The sequence below is a fragment of the Doryrhamphus excisus genome, linkage group LG2 (assembly GCF_037039965.1).
Source record: "Doryrhamphus excisus strain RoL-2023G ecotype Guam linkage group LG2, RoL_Dexc_Guam_v1.1, whole genome shotgun sequence".
Taxonomy (NCBI): Eukaryota; Metazoa; Chordata; class Actinopteri; order Syngnathiformes; family Syngnathidae; genus Doryrhamphus; species Doryrhamphus excisus.
Genome location: NC_136358.1, coordinates 23310655 through 23331923, shown reverse-complemented (window position 1 = coordinate 23331923; position 21269 = coordinate 23310655). Strand labels below are relative to the sequence as shown.

The 21269-nt window shown below is 41.4% G+C and overlaps 1 protein-coding gene across 1 annotated transcript in view; it reads left to right on the top strand.

Moving 5' to 3' along the window:
- Positions 1-19560, top strand: part of myo15b (myosin XVB) — a 59864-nt gene extending 40304 nt beyond the window's left edge. The window contains exons 39-64 of the mRNA XM_078789167.1: positions 324-519; positions 2284-2440; positions 2582-2672; positions 3489-3732; positions 3905-4011; positions 4146-4205; positions 4308-4383; positions 5811-5926; positions 6562-6677; positions 7751-7892; positions 7989-8100; positions 9881-10253; positions 10332-10395; positions 10482-10554; positions 10628-10704; positions 10770-10846; positions 12146-12276; positions 12373-12471; positions 12546-12619; positions 12919-13015; positions 15733-15881; positions 15969-16108; positions 17326-17459; positions 17528-17661; positions 18719-18859; positions 19022-19560. Of these exons, the coding sequence (XP_078645293.1) occupies positions 324-519; positions 2284-2440; positions 2582-2672; positions 3489-3732; positions 3905-4011; positions 4146-4205; positions 4308-4383; positions 5811-5926; positions 6562-6677; positions 7751-7892; positions 7989-8100; positions 9881-10253; positions 10332-10395; positions 10482-10554; positions 10628-10704; positions 10770-10846; positions 12146-12276; positions 12373-12471; positions 12546-12619; positions 12919-13015; positions 15733-15881; positions 15969-16108; positions 17326-17459; positions 17528-17661; positions 18719-18859; positions 19022-19108 (3267 nt within the window). The 3' untranslated portion in view covers positions 19109-19560. The remainder of the gene's footprint in view (positions 1-323; positions 520-2283; positions 2441-2581; positions 2673-3488; positions 3733-3904; positions 4012-4145; positions 4206-4307; positions 4384-5810; positions 5927-6561; positions 6678-7750; positions 7893-7988; positions 8101-9880; positions 10254-10331; positions 10396-10481; positions 10555-10627; positions 10705-10769; positions 10847-12145; positions 12277-12372; positions 12472-12545; positions 12620-12918; positions 13016-15732; positions 15882-15968; positions 16109-17325; positions 17460-17527; positions 17662-18718; positions 18860-19021) is intronic.
- The last annotated feature ends 1709 nt before the right edge of the window (positions 19561-21269 follow it).

Here is a 21269-nt window from a genome sequence, read left to right as displayed (position 1 = left end):
TTGTAATCTGATGCATGTTCAAATGAAATTAAACCATTACCATTACCACCTCCATTTTTTTGCTTTGTCTCCTCCTGGGATGTGTCCAACCCCCGGTGCCCAACGACTACAAACATCGGTCCCCCCCCTGAGTACTAAGTCAGATTTTGGATTGGGATCTCAAACAGACCTCCCACTTATTATGGACTGTTCACATCTTTGAAGTGGGTAAACTTCCAAAATCCAAGGGATCAAAAACTTATTTCCCCACCTGAATGTGATCTTTGCACCCCTCCCTGCAAATGTTGGTCCCGCCTGTCACTGTCACTGCTTCCTCTCCACAGGCTCAGCAGATGACCATGCAGGCCATGACTCTGTCCCAGCAGCAGACACGGGAAGAGCAGCGGTTGAGGGAACAGGAGAGGAAGCAGGAACGTCAGCAGAGGTTGAGGGAGACGACACCCACGCCCCTCCCCCAGTCTCCACCTGCAGGCCAGCCTGGTCCACCTGGTCCACCTTTGCCGAAGGTCAATGACGTAAGTGGAATGTTGACTTGCCTCCAATGCTGATGCCAATCTCATTAAAAGATGAAAAACCTCTCGGATGGTAGCATGGTGTACCAAATGCTAATGTGACCCCCCCTTAGAAGATGTCCTATGTTTGGTCCTTCAACAGCCTCCAAGAGTCGATTCACAAAGTGCAGCCAAGCCGACATCTTTTACCGATAAGCGGCAATATTTCCAGAATATTGGTGAGTAGAACCATGTATTGAAATCACCGTGGAGGCAATTGTATTGGTTGTTTCAGGGGTGTGCAAAGTGTGGCCTGTGGGCCATTTGCTGCCCGAGGCTCCTTTTTTTTTTTTTAAATGACCCGCAACATATTGTACAAATTTAATTGATTCCTTATGTATATGTATATGTATGTATATGTATATATATATGTATATATGTGCATTCGTTTATATATGTGCGTGTGTGTATATATATGTATATATGTCCCTGTGTGTATATATGTGTGTGCGTGTGTGTGTATGTGTGTGTGCGTGTGTATATATATATATATGCTTATATATGCAGATATAGTATACATATATATGCTTATATATATGCTTATATATGCTTGTGTCTATACATATATGCTTATATGTATATATATATATATGCAGATATAGTATATATATGCTTATATGTATATATATATGCAGATATAGTATATATATGCTTATATATATCTGCTTATATATATGCAGATATAGTATATATATGCTTATATATATGCAGATATAGTATATATATGCTTATATATGCTTATATATGCGGATATAGTATATATATATGCTTATATATATGCTTATATATATATATATGCGGATATAGTATATATGCTTATATATATATATATATATATGCGGATATAGTATATATGCTTATATATATGCTTATATATATATATATATATATATGCGGATATAGTATATATATGCTTATATGTATATATATATATGCTTATATATGCGGATATAGTATATATATGCGGATATAGTATATATATGCGGATATAATATATATGCTTATATATAAGCGTTGCATGCTAAAATATGCGGCCTACCAAAAAAAAGAAAGTTGTCAGAAGAGGAAAAGCCATAAATAATTTTTAAAAAGACTCCAACTTTTGGGTGGATCAGGTTATTTTGCTTTTATTTTTGTGAAGCCACTTTTGCATAATTTGACTGAATTTAATGGAATGCATGTTTTGGCGCAATATTAATATGTGGGAAATAAAGTTTTCAATGAACAGAATAAAATCATAGATATCAATGAAATATCCCCAGGAAGTATAAACGTGTCCTGCTTAGCTTTAAATAGAATAAATAGTGTCCAGGTTGCATGTGTCAACTATTTGTGTTTTATGTATGACTGGCAACCCAACGTGTGACCTGAACAGTTGTAGTCTTCTTCCCACTGCACTGACCCTCCCTCTCAATGTGCATCTCAAGGTGGATCTAAAACTCAGGCGCCACAGGGACCCCCCTCTTCCCAACACAGCGTACAATCAGTACGCCCACCCCCTCCCCCCACAGCACCTAAACCCAAAGGTAAGGACAGAATTAAAACCAAATCAATATCCACTTATTGTTTTGTTGTTTTTTTATTTTTTGAACATTACTTTAAAGAAAGTTACATTTTAAAATTTGCACAATTCATCATAAAAGCCGAGCTTGTCAATCTTAATGATCGCTATTGATTCCATCCATTGTGAGACGAGTTTCGAATTCTATTGATTTTCCCTTCCCCGCCTCAGTGAAGGCGATTCCTTCCACTCCTGCCAGCCAACAAGAAAGAACCACCTCAACCCCGCCCCCTAAGGAAGGGTCTGAGCCCACTTCCAACATTCGGGAAATCATCAGACAGTTCAACAGTCGACCCCAACCGGAACCCAAAAACTTTGAGCCTGTCAGGTCAGGACAACCTTCTTGTTTTGTATCCAAACTTTATGTATACAAGAGTAAACACACATGGACAAACAGAGGCACCATTGTCATCTTTATACCGGCGTGAACTTGACATGACGATATCTGATGAAACGATTGACTTCACAGAGCTCCTTCCAAGCAGTTTGTGAAGAAGGTGGATCACAAACAGGAAGCTCTGGCCAAACTCAGACAAAAGGCACCAGTGCCGCAACCAAAGGTGAGGAAAAACTTCATTATGATAGAAAAAAGGGAGGTGAGACGATAGACGAGATCAGTGAAAAATACTATATGATGATATATTGCCGTGGCACGGTGGTCGAGTGGTTAGCGTGCAGACCTCATAGCAAGAAGACCAGGGTTCAATTCCACTCTTGGCCATCTCTGTGTGGAGTTTGAATTGGTTTTGCGTGGATTTTCTCCGGGTACTCCGGTTTCCTCCCACATTCCAAAAACATGCTAGGTTAACGACTCCAAATTGTCCATAGCGGCACAGCGGTCGAGTGGTTAGCGCGCAGACCTCACAGCTAGGAGGACCAGGGTTCGATTCTACCCTCGGCCATCTCTGTGTGGAGTTTGCATGTTCTCCCCGTGCATGCGTGGGTTTTCTCCGGGTACTCCGGTTTCCTCCCACATTCCAAAAACATGCTAGGTTAATTGGCCACTCCAAATTGTCCATAGGTATGAATGTGAGTGTGAATGGTTGTTTGTCTATATGTGCCCTGGGATTGGCTGGCCACCAGTCCAGGGTGTACCCCGCCTCTTGCCCGAAGACAGCTGGGATAGACTCTGCGACCCTGGTGAGGATAAGCGGTAGAAAATGAATGAATATTGCAATCTAGTAGTATAACTACTATGTTATACACTCTTGCACTCTGTGTGTATGCTAATGGCCCCGCCTCCACCCACCAAGACTGGAGTTGATTTCCAATGATTCAGTGATGGATGGATGTATTTATTATCATTCCCGGCCTTTCTGAAGGAGAAATCTCGTCATATTTCATCATTGCATGCTTTTGTGACCCCCCCATTGCAGAAGCAGTGGGTGGCCTCCCCAGCAGCGAAAAAGCCATCTCCTACGAGTACTCCATCCCCGCAGTCCTCTCCTCCCTCCTCTGAGGGTCGTCGTGTCGTTTCCAGCAACATGAGACAGAAACAACGCTCGCTAGAAGACCTATTTGGCTCGCAGCGCTCTCGCCACATTCTACCTCCTCCCCCCGACCCCTCGCCACCTCCGGCGTCCATCCCTGAACCACCAAGCATGGCTGCTCCATTTCTTAGTGAGTTCACTACCATCATTATCGCTGAATTACTTCCAGTGTCAAGAAATTCTCGACTTTCTGTGCGTAGCGCTGGACCAAACCTTAATGAATACTAAGCATACTATGTACTTATGTAACGTCACTTCCTGTTTTATTAACGGCACTGTGATGTCTCACACTTGCATCCTAGGTATGATGCCCGATGACAAGAATGTCCACTCTCATCTTCATCCTTATTCTCCTGGTGTTTATTTGTCTTTCGGTACCATGCCAGGAAAACTCTTCCTACGGAAAGAGGTCAGCTACACTACAAACTTTATACTCTTCCTATTTGTCTAACTTGTCTAACCAGCGGATACGACATTATTTATCTTAATGTCAAGTGAGGTCTTGGAAAGAGGCAAAAACGTCCATGTTTTTCCTCCGTTCAGGTCTTTTACCCTAAAGAGACGTTCAACCGCCCATACATCCTCAATCTTTTATGTGAACAGGTTAGTACAGTCAACTTGGTCCCGGCTGGTTAGCCCTTTTATTTCTCTGCTGCCATTGGAATCCCGTAGACTGGCTCCTAATTCAGGGTGATGCTTTGGTAGATCATGAGGGACACTTACTCTGACGGCTGTGTGAAGATCAGCAGGGAGGAAAGAAGGAAGATGAAAGATCTGCTTGGTGAGGATTCTGACACTTGCAAGTGTTTGGGTGTGTTAATCATGATTAATCACCATTTGCGAGTACGTCTGCTAATGTTAAATCAAAATTTTGAGAAAGTCGAAATTACGAGATAGAAAGTCAAAATAATTAGATAAAAATTCAAAATTATGAGATACAAAGTCAAAATTTTGAGATAAGAAAGTCAAAATTTTGAGAGGTCGAAATTTTGAGATAGGTCGAAATTTTGAGATAAGAAAGTCAAAATTACGAGATAGAAAGTCAAAATTACGAGATAAAAAATCAAAATTATGAGATAAAAAGTCAAAATTTTGAGAGGTCGAAATTTCAAGATAAGAAAGTTGAAATTTTGAGATAAGAAAGTCGAAATTTTGAGATAAAGTCCAAATTACGAGATAGAAAGTCGAAATTACGAGATTAAAAAGTCCAAATTTAGAGATTAAAAAGTCGAAATTTAGAGATAAGAAAGTCGAAATTACAAGATAAAAAGTTGAAATTACAAGATAAAAAGTCTAAATTGTGAGATAGTAATTTCGACTTTCTTATCTCACAATTTAGACTTTTTATCTTGTAATTTCGACTATCTTGTTATTTCGACTTTTTTAATCTTGTTTCAACTTTCTATCTCAGAATTTTGACTTTTTATTTTGTAATTGTGACTTTTTATCTCGTAATTTCAACTTTTTATCTTGTAATTTTGGCTTTTATCTTTTTTCAACTTTCTATCTCAGAATTTTGACTTTTTGTCTTGTAATTTCGACTTTTTATCTCGTTATTATGACTTTCTATCTCATAATTTTGACTATCTCAAAATTTTGACTTTTTATTTCATTATTTCAACTTTTTATCTCGTTATTTCGACTTTCTATCTTATTTCGACTTTTATTTCATTATGACTTTCTTATCTCAAAATTATGACTTTCTTATCTCAAACTTTTGACTTTGTATCTTGTTCTTTCCACTTTTTTTCTCATAATTTTGACTTTGTATCTCAGAATTTCAAGTTTTTATCTTGTAATTTAGACTTTTTATCTCATTATTTGGACTTACCATTGGAATTTTTTTTTTTCAGTGAACGGGCTTCCATAGAAATATGCCCATTTTTTGCTGTATTTTAGGAACAAGAAGATAGATGACAGGCCCCGACTGTTTATTCATTCATTCCCTTTCGGACCCAACATTTTGGATGATTTTTCAAGGCACACAGAAAGTTGTATTCTAGGGCTATATAGACGGGGTACTTATGGAAAGAAATATTAGACTTTCATCCTTCATCAGAAGAAAAAGTTGGTTTCTACCTTTTTCTGTTCTTTAGTTAATCAGCAGTTTTTGGTAACATCTCACCTGAACCGTTGTCGCTCACTATTCCCTGTTCTCTATTTGGTTTTTAAATGTGCTAACCATCATCTTCCCATTTCCCCCGTTAGCTCATTTGAACGTGGGAGCTATGAGCGCTGTCCAGGACGACGGCTTAAAGAAAAGGATTGTCATGGCTGCTCGGGACAACTGGGAAAACTACTTTTCACGCTTATTTCCTGTAGAGGTAATATTTGCATCGGGGAATTGTTAGCACAGTCATATGTAAATATTATCATAATACAGAATTTTACTAGAATAAAGTTGGGAATATTATTATAATATTATTATCGATATGATGGGGTGAAAATAATTTCCCACTCCTGATTTGTGTGGAAGTGGTTAGTGTTTTGCTTCTTCTTGTTCCCAACTCCATTGTTCCCAACTAAATTGGAGACTAACTCCAATTTAGAGGTCATTGTAGAGTTACCATTTAATATCGATATATTAATTACATATTAATAAACAGCTCTAGCTATGAAAATGTTTCTTTTATTTGAGACATTGAGTCATTCTTAAATTCACTTACTGCGGTCGTTACTGGAACCAATTAGGGGCGATAAAAACAAGGGACTGCTGAAATGCAGTTTTTTGTTGAAATATATACCATATAATACAGTATATATGTATTCTTATTTTTCACTATGTGGCCCTCTCGGGGCAAAGTTTGGACACCCCTGCCATAATATTGTATTTGGTATCGAACTTGTGTATCGTACTCGTATCCAGTGGATCGGTTGATCCCAGCACTGGATAGGCTACACGGGCCTTATACTTCAAACTTCAAGAAGTATTACTCATTGTGGTATTTGTTCATTGCAGTCAGGCGGCGATGACACTCAGATTTTGGCTGTGTGCCATCGTGGCATTCGGCTTCTGAGAATGGTGGCGGCATCAGGCATCGATCAAAAACACCTGCGACTGCTTCGAAGCTACAGGTAAGGTAACGTACTGGATTTGTCCGTATGGATGATGGTGGAGGAGACGGGTGGTTTGGGTGCTGGGGCTTGTTCGTTTTAGCCGTAGAGGAATGATACACATGTATACATGAATGCGTGTTTATTGCAATCACTCCTCCTTGCTAACGTGAGAACTTTTGGATAGCGACTTGGTAAAATTGAGATTTAACTGTAATTTGTGCATACTTCATTCATTCATTCATTTTCTACCGCTCATCCTCATGTGGGTCGCGGGTGCTGGGGTGCTGGAGCCTATCCCACTTGTCGTAGGGCGACACTTTGCCAGCCAATCACAGGGCACATATAGACAAACAACCATTCACACTCACATTCATTACCTATGGACAATTTGGAGTCGCTAATTAACCTAGCATGTTTTTGGAATGTGGGAGGAAACCGGAGTACCCGGAGAAAACCCACGCATGCACGGGGAGAACATGCAAACTCCACACAGAGATGGCCGAGAGTGGAATTGAACTCGGGTTTCCTAGCTGTGTGGCCTGGGCCCTAACCACTTGTCCACCGTGTAGCCTAAAGATGCACTAATTTAAGAAAAAATGAAGAAATTATTCATTCATTCATTTTCACGAGGGTCGCGGGGGTGCTGGAGCCTATCCCAGCTGTCTTCGGGGCGAGAGGCGGGGTACACCCTGGACTGGTGGCCAGCCAATCACAGGGCACATATAGACAAACAACCATTCACACTCACATTCATACCTATGGACAATTTGGAGTGGCCAATTAACCTAGCATGTTTTTGGAATGTGGGAGGAAACCGGAGTACCCGGAGAAAACCCACGCATGCACGGGGAGAATATGCAAACTCCACACAGACATGGTCGAGGGTGGGATTGGGACTGAACTCCGGTCTCTCAGCTGTGAGGTCCGCATGCTAACCACTCGATTACCATGCAGCCTGGAGGGACTTGTTGATTTGTCCTACTCAAATATCATGACATGACTACTAAGCACACACTTCCTGTCAGGTTTTGGTCTCGGTGTAGCGTACCTGGTACTTCTCAGTAGCCAAAATGTCACCCGCATTTACAAAGTTTTGCAGAGCTGTTGTCGGTTGAACTGTGTGGCACCAACAAAGTCCAACTGGAGTTGAAGAATGAAAACCTCCAGCTGCACTCTACCAGGGCTCCTCAAATCACGGCCACGATCCAAGTCTTCCTCAAAGAAGTCATCAAGGTATCAAGCCCGAGGCATCTTACTCACTGACTTGATACTGTCCCAAAGGCCTCTTTTGTTTAACCCACTTTTATGGATGTGTTTGATAACCCCAAGAACTCCGGCCATGTGGTTGCCCTGAAGAGCTTCGTGACGGATGACAAGAGTCTGCTCAGCTTCAGCAAAGGAGATGTTATTAAGCTACTAGCAATGGAGGAGCTCCAGACAGGTCGGTGTACTCTCGTACTTGCACTTAGTCTTTTGAGAGGATAAGTGTGTTTATGGCTGAGAAGTACATCAAACGTGTTGAATGAATGTGCAATTAGTATAGGACACATAGCCTTCAAAAACCCTAACCTAACCCTAACCGTGAACGTGGCTTCCGACCTCCTTCATCCACACAATTCCCCCGCGTCCCCTTCGCTCCTCAGACTCTAACCTCCTAGCACTCCCCTCTAAGACCAAGCTCCGAACCTGGGGAGACAGAGCCTTCTCCATCGCTGCCCCCAACCTCTGGAAATCTTTGCCCCATTCACTCCGTGCTTGCCCTGACCTTCCCTCCTTCAAAAAAACAACTCAAAATCCACCTGTTTAAATCCGTTTTTGGTAATGATAATGGTTTTATTTCATTTGAACATGCATCAGATTACAATTGAGTGCATCCCATAATCAGTTCACAGTTCCACATGTCCAAAAGGAGTAGCAAGAAGCAAAGCTTATTAAACTTATTAAGCTTATTATACTTTTACAATCAGTAACTGTTATATTTGTTCACTTCCTGCTTTCCTAATATAGTTTAAGTTCACAGTTCCACATGTCCAATTACAAATATACAACATAAGGTGGCCAGAAATATTTCAATATTGAACAAAGCAAAATTTGTTCTTAATCAGAAATCACTCCACACTCTTTATTGCTCTCTGGTTCTACCATATCTTACTTATTGTGTGGAAATATGGGCTAATAACTATAAAAGCAATCTTCACTCGCTAAATGTACTGCAAAAAAGGTCAGTAAGGATAATTCATAATGCCGCCTACAGAGAACATACTAACTCCTTATTTCTAAAATCACAAATACTTCAACTTGCTGATATAGTTCATCTTCAAACAGCTAAAATAATGCATAAGGCTAAAAATAAGCAATTAGCTAAAAATGTCATCCAATACTTCTCTACAAGAGAGGAGAAATATGATCTCAGGGAAGAAGTACATTTGAAACACTTCTATGCTAGGACTACGTTATGCTAGCCGTAGCATTTCAGTATGTGGAATCAAACTATGGAATGGATTGAGTAAGGACCTCAAACAATGCACAACGATGAGCCAATTCAAGAAACAATACAAGCAGTTGATGTTTGCTAAATACAAGGATGAAGAGTCTTGAACCAGTCATGATGTGCTATATATATCACTATATTGACACTTACTATGGTACCCATTATGTCATTGGATGCTCATATCACCTCCTACTTCGGTATGAGGTGCATTATAAAAAAAAAACAAAAAAAAAACCTTAAACTGTATTATGGAAAGCAGGAAGTGAACAAATGTAACAGTTACTGATTGTAAAAGTACCAGATGGAGGGGTAGGATTTAATAAGCTTTGCTTCTCCCTACTCCTTTTGGACATGTGGAACTGTGAACTGATTATGGGATGCACTCAATTGTAATCTGATGCATGTTCAAATGAAATAAAACCATTACCATAAACTAGAAAATTCCCATTTAAATTTTGATGGGCATGCAACCTGTGCTGTGAACCTCGAGCAATGCCGTGCGTATATTACATGAGGAATTTAGCAAAAAAAGCTAACTGGTAGCACGCTAGCATCTAGCAAGATGGCACTTTATCACGAAAGTGTCAAGGCGGTCCTACAATATGTGCCCCCATTGAGTGTCAGTGGGGGCCTGCATGGCAGTGCATGCCCATAATGATCATACTAATGATACTTCTTACATGACTATAGATTGACAACGAAATGAGTTTTCAAAACTTTCAATTGGCAGGTTGGTATTTTGGTACTTTGGGAGGACGCTCTGGTCTTTTTCCTGCGGACCTCACCCAGCCATCAGCCCCGTTGGACTACCACAATCTCAAACTTGAGCGAAGAGATGATAGGCGGAAAAGCATGAGGGGTCCGAGGCCCGCTACTCCTCAACAGGAAGCAACTTTGGTTCCCGCCAGACCCACCACTCCGCAACAAGAAATGACTATGTTTCTCAGCAGACCGGCACAAAAAGAACCAGGTCTAGTTCCCATCAGCAAGGAAACCAGTGATTCAGAGGTCTCATCCCAGAGATCCTTGCAGACCCCCATCCAGGGGACGCTTCAAGATTTTCCCATGTCGGCAATGGCCGAGTTTGCTATGAAAAGCTTTAGGTGAGATTTGGGTTTTGGGTTTTCAAAACTCATATTGATTTATATTTTAAGTGTGTTTTTATTGCCTGTTCATGAAAGAGTGAAAGACGAAGGCTTGAAACCGAGTAGGAGGCAATTTTCAGAGGCAGTTCAATTCACAGCGGTAAGACCAAGACCAAAACGAGACATCCTGGTTTTGCTTTCATTATTCTGCATTTGCACAAACAAATCTGTGTGATTTCTTCTCAGGCGCCCATTCAGGAGTCCCTCATCCTCTACAACGACCCTGATGTCAACAATTTATCGGTTCAGTGCTTCACGAGTAAGAAATGTCATGTTATTCCAAAGTGAGGACTTAGTTTTTTTTTTTCTAATATCGGTCTCTCCTTTTGAAGCGGTCATGCAATTCATGGGCGATGCAGCAATGAAGAAGCACAACACTCAAGCAGACTGCCTGCGTCATATCCTGCTGGTTGGTGTCTCTCACTCAACGGACTTGGACTAAAAACTAGCAACTAATGCTTTAAAACTGCTCAGCTCGGCAAGGAACGAGAGCTGCTGAGAGATGAAATCTACTGCCAGGTCATCAAGCAAACGACCAGCAACTCGAATAAGTAAGTCAGCTCCACATAAAACACACCGACCAGTACAAAAACCTTTTGTACGTTTCAGGTTTTTTATGTAATACTAACAATAGGGTGATTTTTTTTTTCTAAAAACATACAGTGTTTATTGTACTCCACAGTGGAGTACATGGTGAACTTCTTCCATTGTTGGTTTGGCCATCCAGACTTGAGCATTGATGAGAACCGGAGACTAACGTTCCGATTCTCCTGGGATTGTTTTGACTTCTACAAGTCAAATGTGGACGGACGGACGGACATTTGACTTCTACAAGTCAAATGTGGACGGACGGACGGACATTTGACTTCTACAAGTCAAATGTGGACGGACGGACGGACATTTGACTTCTACAAGTCAAATGTGGACGGACGGACGGACATTTGACTTCTACAAGTCAAATGTGGACGGACGGATGGACATTTGACTTCTACAAGTCAAATGTGGACGGACGGACGGACATTTGACTTCTACAAGTCAAATGTGGACGGACGGACGGACATTTGACTTCTACAAGTCAAATGTGGACGGACGGACGGACATTTGACTTGTAGAAGTCAAATGTGGACGGACGGACGGACATCTACAAGTCAAATGTGGACGGACGAACGGACATTTGACTTCTACAAGTCAAATGTGGACGGACGGATGGACGACCATTTGACTTCTACAAGTCAAATGTACATGGACAGACATTTGACTTGTAGAAGTCAAATGTACACGGACGGACGGACGGACGGACATTTGGCTTCTACAAGTCAAATGTGGACGGATGGACGGACGACCATTTGACTTCTACAAGTCAAATGTACACGGACGGACATTTGACTTCTACAAGTCAAATGTGGACGGACGGATGGACGACCATATGACTTCTACAAGTCAAATGCCCCTGCTTAAACCATAGAATCTTGGACACCTATGTGAGCAATGACGGTGTGACCTGGAGGAACAGGGTCCCCGATCTGAACCTGAGCGGTGTGATGTTTTTGGACTTCTCTGCAAAGGACAGTTTGTCCATAACGACCACCATGTTCGAACACAAATCCACAAGTGTACTTGGCACCAGGACGCCCTAAACCGCTTCATCATCAGACCTGCGTCCACATGTTCTGGACTCATGGGTGAAGGGAGGGCTGAGGATATGGAGCAGCTGACGGTTACAAATATCCCATCCGAGAACCCCAATCATTGTTTAAAAATGTTCCAAGAAAATGTGTTACTTTACTCCGGTTTGAGTCCAATGATGTCTTGCATATTTTTATGCGCATGATCTCCAATGATCTCCACAGATCCAGCTGCATCCTGGGCTGGCGTTTACTCAACCTCATTGCTGGCTTCTTCCCCTGTTCAGGAACTCTCCAGCCCTACTTTTCACGCCACCTGCAGGACATCAACATGGACCACGAACACCCTTACCAGGGTACATGCTCAAGAACTGTTTTTTGAAGTGATACTTTACCTCATTTGTAGTATGAAAATACAAATGGTTGTATCATTTTTGAACATGTGCCTTCAGATCTGGCGTCTGTTTGCCAGGACAACCTTCAACGTTCCATCAGTTTCGGCGGCCGCCGTAACATCCCCTCGCAAGTTGAGATGGAGGCCATCCTGGCAAGTTAACCTGTGGATGAATACACGTTATACTGTAGTACCATTTTCACCCCTACCATCTTTGTTCTCTGTAGGCAGGTAAAACGTCACAGCTTATTTCTATCCATCTGCCAGGAGGGGTGGAGTTCCCCATGAAGATAAGTCATTTCAGTGTACGTATTGTTTCTCAACCATCACCTCCATCGATCACCTCCACCCGTCAACTGGCGTAATTCATTAAGTGCTGTCAACTTCAATTGCAATAAAGAAGAGGTCAACTTGGTCAACCCTGTGTTAGCATAACAGGCTACATTTCTTTAGCGTTTGTGCTCGTCAATGTTCCAGGACACGTCTAGACGAGCTGGTAATGACTGGTTCATAGTTGGACAGATTTGTATCTGATTGTCTGTAATTGAAAGCATGCACCCTGGAACTAAACACTTTTCTTTGTTTTTTTTGTGTCCTTCTCAAGATGGCAACTGATGCGACCAACCAGTTCTGTCAAGAAATGGAGATCTCAAACCTCTCAGATGTGAGGGAATATTCCGTCTTTGCCAACCGACAACAAGGTAAAATTGACTTCTACAAGTCAAATGTACACCGATGGACAGACAGATGGATGCACAGACATTTGACTTTTACAAGTCAAATGTACACGGACGGATGGACAGACGGACATTGGACTTCTGCAAGTCAAATGTACATGGATGAATGGACGGACATTTGACTTCTACAAGTCAAATGTACACGGATGGACGGACATTTGACTTGTAGAAGTCAAATGTCCGTCCGTTCTACAAGTCAAATGTACACGGACGATCGGACGGACATTTGACTTCTACAAGTCAAATGTACAAGTCAAATGTACACGGACGATCGGACGGACATTTGACTTCTACAAGTCAAATGTACAAGTCAAATGTACACGGACGATCAGACGGACATTTGACTTCTACAAGTCAAATGTACACGGACGGACGGAATGGACGGACATTGGACTTCTGCAAGTCAAATGTACATGGATGAACGGACGGACATTTGACTTCTACAAGTCAAATGTACACAGACGGACGGACATTTGACTTCTACAAGTCAAATGTACACAGACGGACGGACGGACGGACATTTGACTTCTACAAGTCAAATGTACACAGACGGACGGACGGACGGACATTTGACTTCTACAAGTCAAATGTACACAGACGGACGGACGGACGGACATTTGACTTCTACAAGTCAAATGTACACGGACGGACGGACATTTGACTTCTACAAGTCAAATGTACACGGACGGACGGACGGACATTTGACTTCTACAAGTCAAATGTACACGGACGGATGGACGGACATTTGACTTCTACAAGTCAAATGTACACGGACGATCGGACGGACATTTGACTTCTACAAGCCAAATGTACAAGTCAAATGTACACGGACGGAATGGATGGACATTGGACTTCTGCAAGTCAAATGTACATGGATGAACGGACGGACATTTGACTTCTACAAGTCAAATGTACACAGACGGACGGACGAACGGACGTACATTTGACTTCTACAAGTCAAATGTCCGTCCGTCCGTGTACATTTGACTTCTACAAGTCAAATGTACACGGACGGACGGACATTTGACTTGTAGAAGTCAAATGTACACGGACGATTGGACGGACATTTGACTTCTACAAGTCAAATGTACACGGACGATCGGACGGACATTTGACTTCTACAAGTCAAATGTACACGGACGATCGGACGGACATTTGACTTCTACAAGTCAAATGTACACGGACGATCGGACGGACATTTGACTTCTACAAGTCAAATGTACACGGACGATCGGACGGACATTTGACTTCTACAAGTCAAATGTACACGGACGATCGGACGGACATTTGACTTCTACAAGTCAAATGTACACGGACGATCGGACGGACATTTGACTTCTACAAGTCAAATGTACACGGACGATCGGACGGACATTTGACTTCTACAAGTCAAATGTACACGGACGATCGGACGGACATTTGACTTCTACAAGTCAAATGTACACGGACGATCGGACGGACATTTGACTTCTACAAGTCAAATTTGACTTCTACAAGTCAAATGTACACGGACGATCGGACGGACATTTGACTTCTACAAGTCAAATTTGACTTCTACAAGTCAAATGTACACGGACGGACGGACGGACGGACGGACATTTGACTTCTACAAGTCAAATGTACACGGACGGACGGACGGACGGACATTTGACTTCTATAAGTCAAATGTACACGGATGGATGGACGGACGGACATTTGACTTCTATAAGTCAAATGTACACGGACGGACGGACATTTGACTTCTATAAGTCAAATGTACACGGACGGACGGACATTTGACTTTTATAAGTCAAATGTACACGGACGGACGGACATTTGGCTTCTATAAGTCAAATGTACACGGACGGACATTTGACTTCTACAAGTCAAATGTGGACGGACGGACATTTGACTTCTACAAGTCAAATGTACACGGATGGACGGACGGACATTTCACTTCTGCAAGTCAAATGTACACGGATGGACGGACGGACATTTGACTTCTACAAGTCAAATGTGGACAGACGGACGGACACTTGACTTCTACAAGTCAAATGTGGACGGACGGACGGACACTTGACTTCTACAAGTCAAATGTGGACGGACGGACGGACACTTGACTTCTACAAGTCAAATGTGGACGGACGGACGGACACTTGACTTCTACAAGTCAAATGTGGACGGACGGACGGACACTTGACTTCTACAAGTCAAATGTGGACGGACGGATGGACACTTGACTTCTACAAGTCAAATGTGGACGGACGGATGGACACTTGACTTCTATAAGTCAAATGTGGATGGATGGACATTTGACTTCTACAAGTCAAATGTACACAGATGGACGGACAGAGGGAATATGCTAATATAATACAGTAATATCCACACAAAGCAATGTTATTTTCTACTCCTTATAACCAGCAAGGCATGTCAGGTATCCTAAAGGGTAGTTGTGCATCCCCTATAACCACCCATCAGCCGGTAAAAGCAGGTCAACGGAACCAACTCGCTCCATAGTCCCCATAATTATTGGCAGAAAACTAAACCCCTACTTCGCTAATGGTGCAACCAAAACTAACACACAATGTAGTAGTAGTAGTATCCAGGTCTGGACGGAACTGGTTTATGATGTCAAGGAAGCTGACGTGTATGCAGTATATAATAGAAGCAGATTCCGATTCATCGTTTTTTTACACTTTCAGATGGAATGGTTCGCCCTCTTCATTCCAACGAGTATCTGATGGACTTTTTGCTGGATGATGGATGCATCTTCTTATCTCTGAGAAGAGTGTTGTGGAGAACCCCTCTTTCTTTCAGCAATGTTTCCTACGTGAATTTTCACTATCAACAGGCAAGCAAAAGAACCGACTGACATAACGAACCATTGTGGTCTGCATCTCCGTGTTGTTTTGCTGAAGGAGTTTGTCCATCTCCGTAGCTCCTGAACGACTACCTGAGCGGGACGCTGCAGCTTAGTCCTGCAGGGACAAATCATGTCAGCGGCTCCTCAGCCCAGCAGATGGCAGAACTGTCAGCTTTGCAGTACCTGTCCCAGGGCCTGAAGAACCATCCCTCATTGTGAGTTTTATTGATCATGACATATGTTTACTTTTGCTTGAAGTCACTAAAGGTGTATGGATGACTTCTGATGACTGTGGCACCTTCTCAAAACCTGCAGAGATCTTTACAAAGATCTTCTTGAGGCATAGTGATGATAAAATGAATCTTGGACAACATTTGGGAACATCGTGGTTGTATTCAGTGGGCTTTGGTATGAACTGTAATAGCTTCATTGGAGTTATCATTGATGTGGTGTATGCAAAATATGCACAAAATTTATATTTTACACACATAATAATATTGTAGTCTGGGCTTCCCTACTGATACGCCTGCCCCCGCGACACGGAATTGATGGAATATAGGAACTATGGAAATCCAATCAAAATGTTACATATCGGTTCTGCTCAGTCTAAATTACTCCATGTGGATAAAACCTTATGAACTTATTTTTATATTGATATCTGAAAACTATGTGGTGTCCAATCATAGTTTTTGCCACTATTTTTCATAAACAGTGATGATTGAACACTGCAAAAAATGACGTGAACCTCAACTTTAAATGACTTTAAATTTTCATTTTAAGCATTTTTTAAAGAAATTTTTTAGCACTTGAAATTTTTTTTTCAAACACCCTGTTTTCATTTCACTTAGTTTGCAAAGCTTTATTTGTAATGTCAGTCGGGGTTTTATTCTGAGAGATTATTTGCTTGAAGAGAATGATATTTGAGTGATGGACAGTTTACTTTATTAATATCTACTTGTTGTTGTACTGTAAACTTATTTCCATCTCTGATTAATTGTGAGTTAACCATGGAAAACATGTGATTAATCGCCCCAATTTTCATTCATAGAAGCTGATATATAAAGTAAATGTGAAATAAAAACACCCTGTTTTTATTTCACTTAGTTTGCAAAACTTTATTTGTAATGCCAGTCTGGGTTTTATTCTGAGAGATTATTTGCTTGAAGAGAATGATATTTGAGTGATGGACAGTTTGCTTTACTAATGTCTACTTGTTGTTGAGCTGTAAACTTATTTCCATCTCTGATTAATTGTAGATTAACCATGGAGAACATGTGATTAATCGAATCAATTTTTATTCATAGCAGCTGTTATATAATCGATGGTGCAGCTCACCTTCACCCTGAAACCTGGATAACGATACTGTACTTTACATTTTTAACATGATGATCGTATCTAATAAGAGGTCTGGTGCGCATGTATTTCCTGCTAGGCAGGAGATAAAGAAATACCTTCCTGCTCATGAGGCACCCAACGCTAACATGGATGAGATGCACTCATCCTGTTTGAGCAAAATAGCAGAAATGCAGCCCCTCGCCCCTCTTGATGCCAAAATACAATTGATTGGTTAGTATGAAGTCACTTATTCACATTGTGCCGTGCCCGTCTGGAACGACTGATGCTTTGTCTTTCAGTGTTTCTGAGAGGCCAGCGTCTGTTTGGCTACAACACGTACTTGGCCCAGAAGGTCAGCCAACGTGGTTGTCCTTCACCCTGCCTGGTTAGCGTCGGCCATGACAGAGTGCTTTTTAGCCATCCCAAAACGCAGGTATTCAATCGGTGCTTGACGGACATTCACACACACACACACACACACACACTGGATGTTCTTCTGCTACTTAATTCTTCTGGTATTCTTATTATTCCTACCAACTACTGTATTTTACCGACTATAAGCCGCCTGGTTTGTAAAATTTATAGTCCATAAAATACGGTAATATATATACCGTATTTTCCGGACTATAAGTTGCACTTTTTTTTTCATAGGTTGGCTGTTCCTGCGACTTATACTCCAGAGCGACTTATAAATGAAAAAAGTGTTTATGTTCCATAAACACTGGACACCTTTTCTGTTCATGTTTATTTTTTGTGTAGCTGAATAACCATTGTGTTAGCATATCTTACACCTATTCAGCCTGTTCTCTATTCTTTTATTGTTAGAACTTGCCTTCCAAGAGGACGTAATGTCTGTTTTGGTCAAGTAGTTTGGAAAATAAATTACCCGCAAAAAATGCCACTTATACTCCGGTGCGACTTATGTATGTTTTTTTTCTACTTAATTATGCATTTTTGGCCTTGTGCGACTTATACTCCGGAGCGACTTATAGTCCAGAAAATATGGTACTTCCACATTTCTCAACCCATTGAAACCATTTCAATGACTGTCATTTAATTTTTCATTTCAAACCTTTTTTTAATACATTATCTACTTTTTAAAATTAAGATTTGACTCTAGTTTGTGCACACCTGAAGGCACAAATGACCGGAAAAAATTAGGATAGGACCAACTGTACCTGTTGAGTTGTCCATAACATCGGTAACATCGCTACTATCAGGAGAAGCAGAGGGAGCCAACAGCAAGGTGTACTGTATTCAGCCACATGCCCCGAGCAGCCGGTGTGACGCCACGATGTGTCTGGCAAACCTTTGGTACAAGCGGCTGATGAAAGTGGGCTCAGGAGAAGTTACCACAGGCCGTTTTTATTTTAATATTCTTAGTTCTTTTAATGCCCAATAAGTATATTTTCATTGTATATTTTTTAGGGATGGAAGTGTCGATACAGTCTGATAACAGGTGTAAATGTGTGGTTCTTTCCTTTTTACAGGAGCAACTCTTTCAAGTCCCTCTGCTTAATGTTCAGTCCATACGCACTGTGCGACCCAAAAAAGCAGGAAAGCCTCCGTCTGTAGATATCACCCACGGCAATCCCAGTCGGCCTGAGAAAGTAACCATTTATCTCACACAGGTGATGAATCTTCTATGGAACGCCCATTTGCTTAACACAGATGTTTCTATGACTATGGATGGTTTTTAATAACTATATTTATACTTACAAGTGATGGTACACTATAATGGAATGTTGTTTAGTGTGTGGCTCAACTTGGTCATGTCTTCTTCTTTCTTTCAGGCCAAGGAGCTGTGTCACATCCTTGCTATGATAATGGAAGAGATGATCCGTCCTTCAGTCAAGAGCAGCATCAATAATCACAAATAGACACACGCCATTTTAAAACTTTTGTTAAACTGCACTTTGTTTCGAATTTTCATCCACATTGTATAAAAAGAGGCAGCTAAGAATGCATGTAATGGGACACGCCTATTATATTCATTCATTCGGGGTACACCCTGGACTGGTGGCCAGAGAATCACAGGGCACATATAGACAAACAACCATTCACACTCACATTACGATATAAATGTTGTAAAACCAGTCATTGTGATGCAAAAGTCATGACCTTCTGAGTCAACAGCAGACCATTGGACAGTTCACAGAACCAACGAGGAGCATGGTCTGAAGAGCTAAAGGAACCAGTTTGGGATTAGATTAGCAATTTATTAGCTGGTTGGGGTACAAAACAGTATTCTAATCTATAGTCAATTGGGCTTTTTATTATATTCATTCATTCATTTTCTACCGCTTTTCCTCATGAGGGTTGCAGGGGTGCTGGAGCCTATCCCAGCTGTTGGGCGAGAGGCGGGGTACACCCTGGACTGGTGGCCAGCCAATCACAGGGCACATATAGACAAACAACCATTCACACTCACATTCATACCTATGGATAAATTTGGAGTCGCCATTGAAACCATTTCAACATCAAAATCTTCAGCGCATTAAGGACACGATGGTCCAAAAATTCCCCCATTTTGTGTAATTTCAGCATTCCATTAATGTCTCCACGATGTAACATGACTGGCATCCAGTGACCAGAACACAACATATGACTATCATTTCATTTTTCATTTCAAAGCTTTTTTTAATACATTATCTACTTTTTAAAATTAAGATATGACTCTAGTTTGTGCAAACCTGAAGGCACAAATGACCGGAACAAATTAATTCATTTTCTACCGCTTATCCTCACGAGGGTCGTGGGGGTGCTGGAGGCTATCCCAGCTGTGTTTGAGCAAGAGGCGCAGTACACCCTGGACTGGTGGCCAGCCAATCACAAGGCACATATAGACAAACAACCATTCACACTCACATTCATACCTATGGACAATTTGGAGTGGCCAATTAACCTAGCATGTTTTTGGAATGTGGGAGGAAACCGGAGTACCCGGAGAAAATCCACGCATGCACGGGGAGAACATGCAAACTCCACACAGAGATGGCCGAGGGTGGGATTGAACCCTGGTCTCCTGGCTGTGAGGTCTGTGCGCTAACCACTCGCCCGCCGTGCAGCATTATATTATTATGTAAAAATGGATGTCTTGTTGAATTAGCTGGTGTTGGCCCAGCAACATGCACTGTGGTCGGACACACTCTTCCAGCAGCCCCGGCATGCCGCCACGTTCTCATGCCACAGTATCGGAAACAGGGAGGGTTCTACACATGTTTACAACACGTCTATATCCCCTACTGGCCTGTTTTGAGGCAGTCGTGTGTTAAGTATACGTAAGTATGGGGGTGGAATAAGTGTGTCCCATGACCTGCATGAATGAGCTGCCTTCTTTTTATCTATGTTTATGTCTTTTGACCTCACAGAAGAGACAATATGTTCATGTCTCACATAAGGATTGTGGATGATGGGAAAAATCCCCCCCAAGAAAGTGTAGTTTTCTCTTAACTTGCAAAAAAATAAATATCTTATTATGCCTACTTTGTTGATCAACATTTTCACCCTATTTGTTTACATGTGAGCTCACAGCAGGAGAAAAACAAAGGAGCACTTGATTTGCTCACCTGTACAGTCCTTGTAGAAGGCAATCCTGCCTCATTGGAGCGTTTTTTAAATTTTTAATGATCTACTATCAGAGCTATTTTTTATGTCATTGGATTTATTCCGTCATATCGGTCGGATAATTATCATGCACCTACCATGCTTTCCAAGCTGTACACTACTTCATCTATATCGTACATTATCGTCCCTTGAGAATATTTCGTAAAATGTTTGCTGAAATGTGAGTGATATACTCAGTGTGATACTGTATTGTGTAATAAATAAAATGATCTCTAGTGTAGTGGTTCGGTGATTGATCACGACTGGATGGATTCAACGGCCTGAGAATAAACCATGTGGTGACCATCATCATTCTATGATGTAAATATAAATAGACATTTATATTAATAGATTTTCATAGATAGTTGCCGTTATAGTCTTGCTAGGTTGTCTTTAAACACAATAGGAATGAACCACTGTGTCATTGTGGTGTAA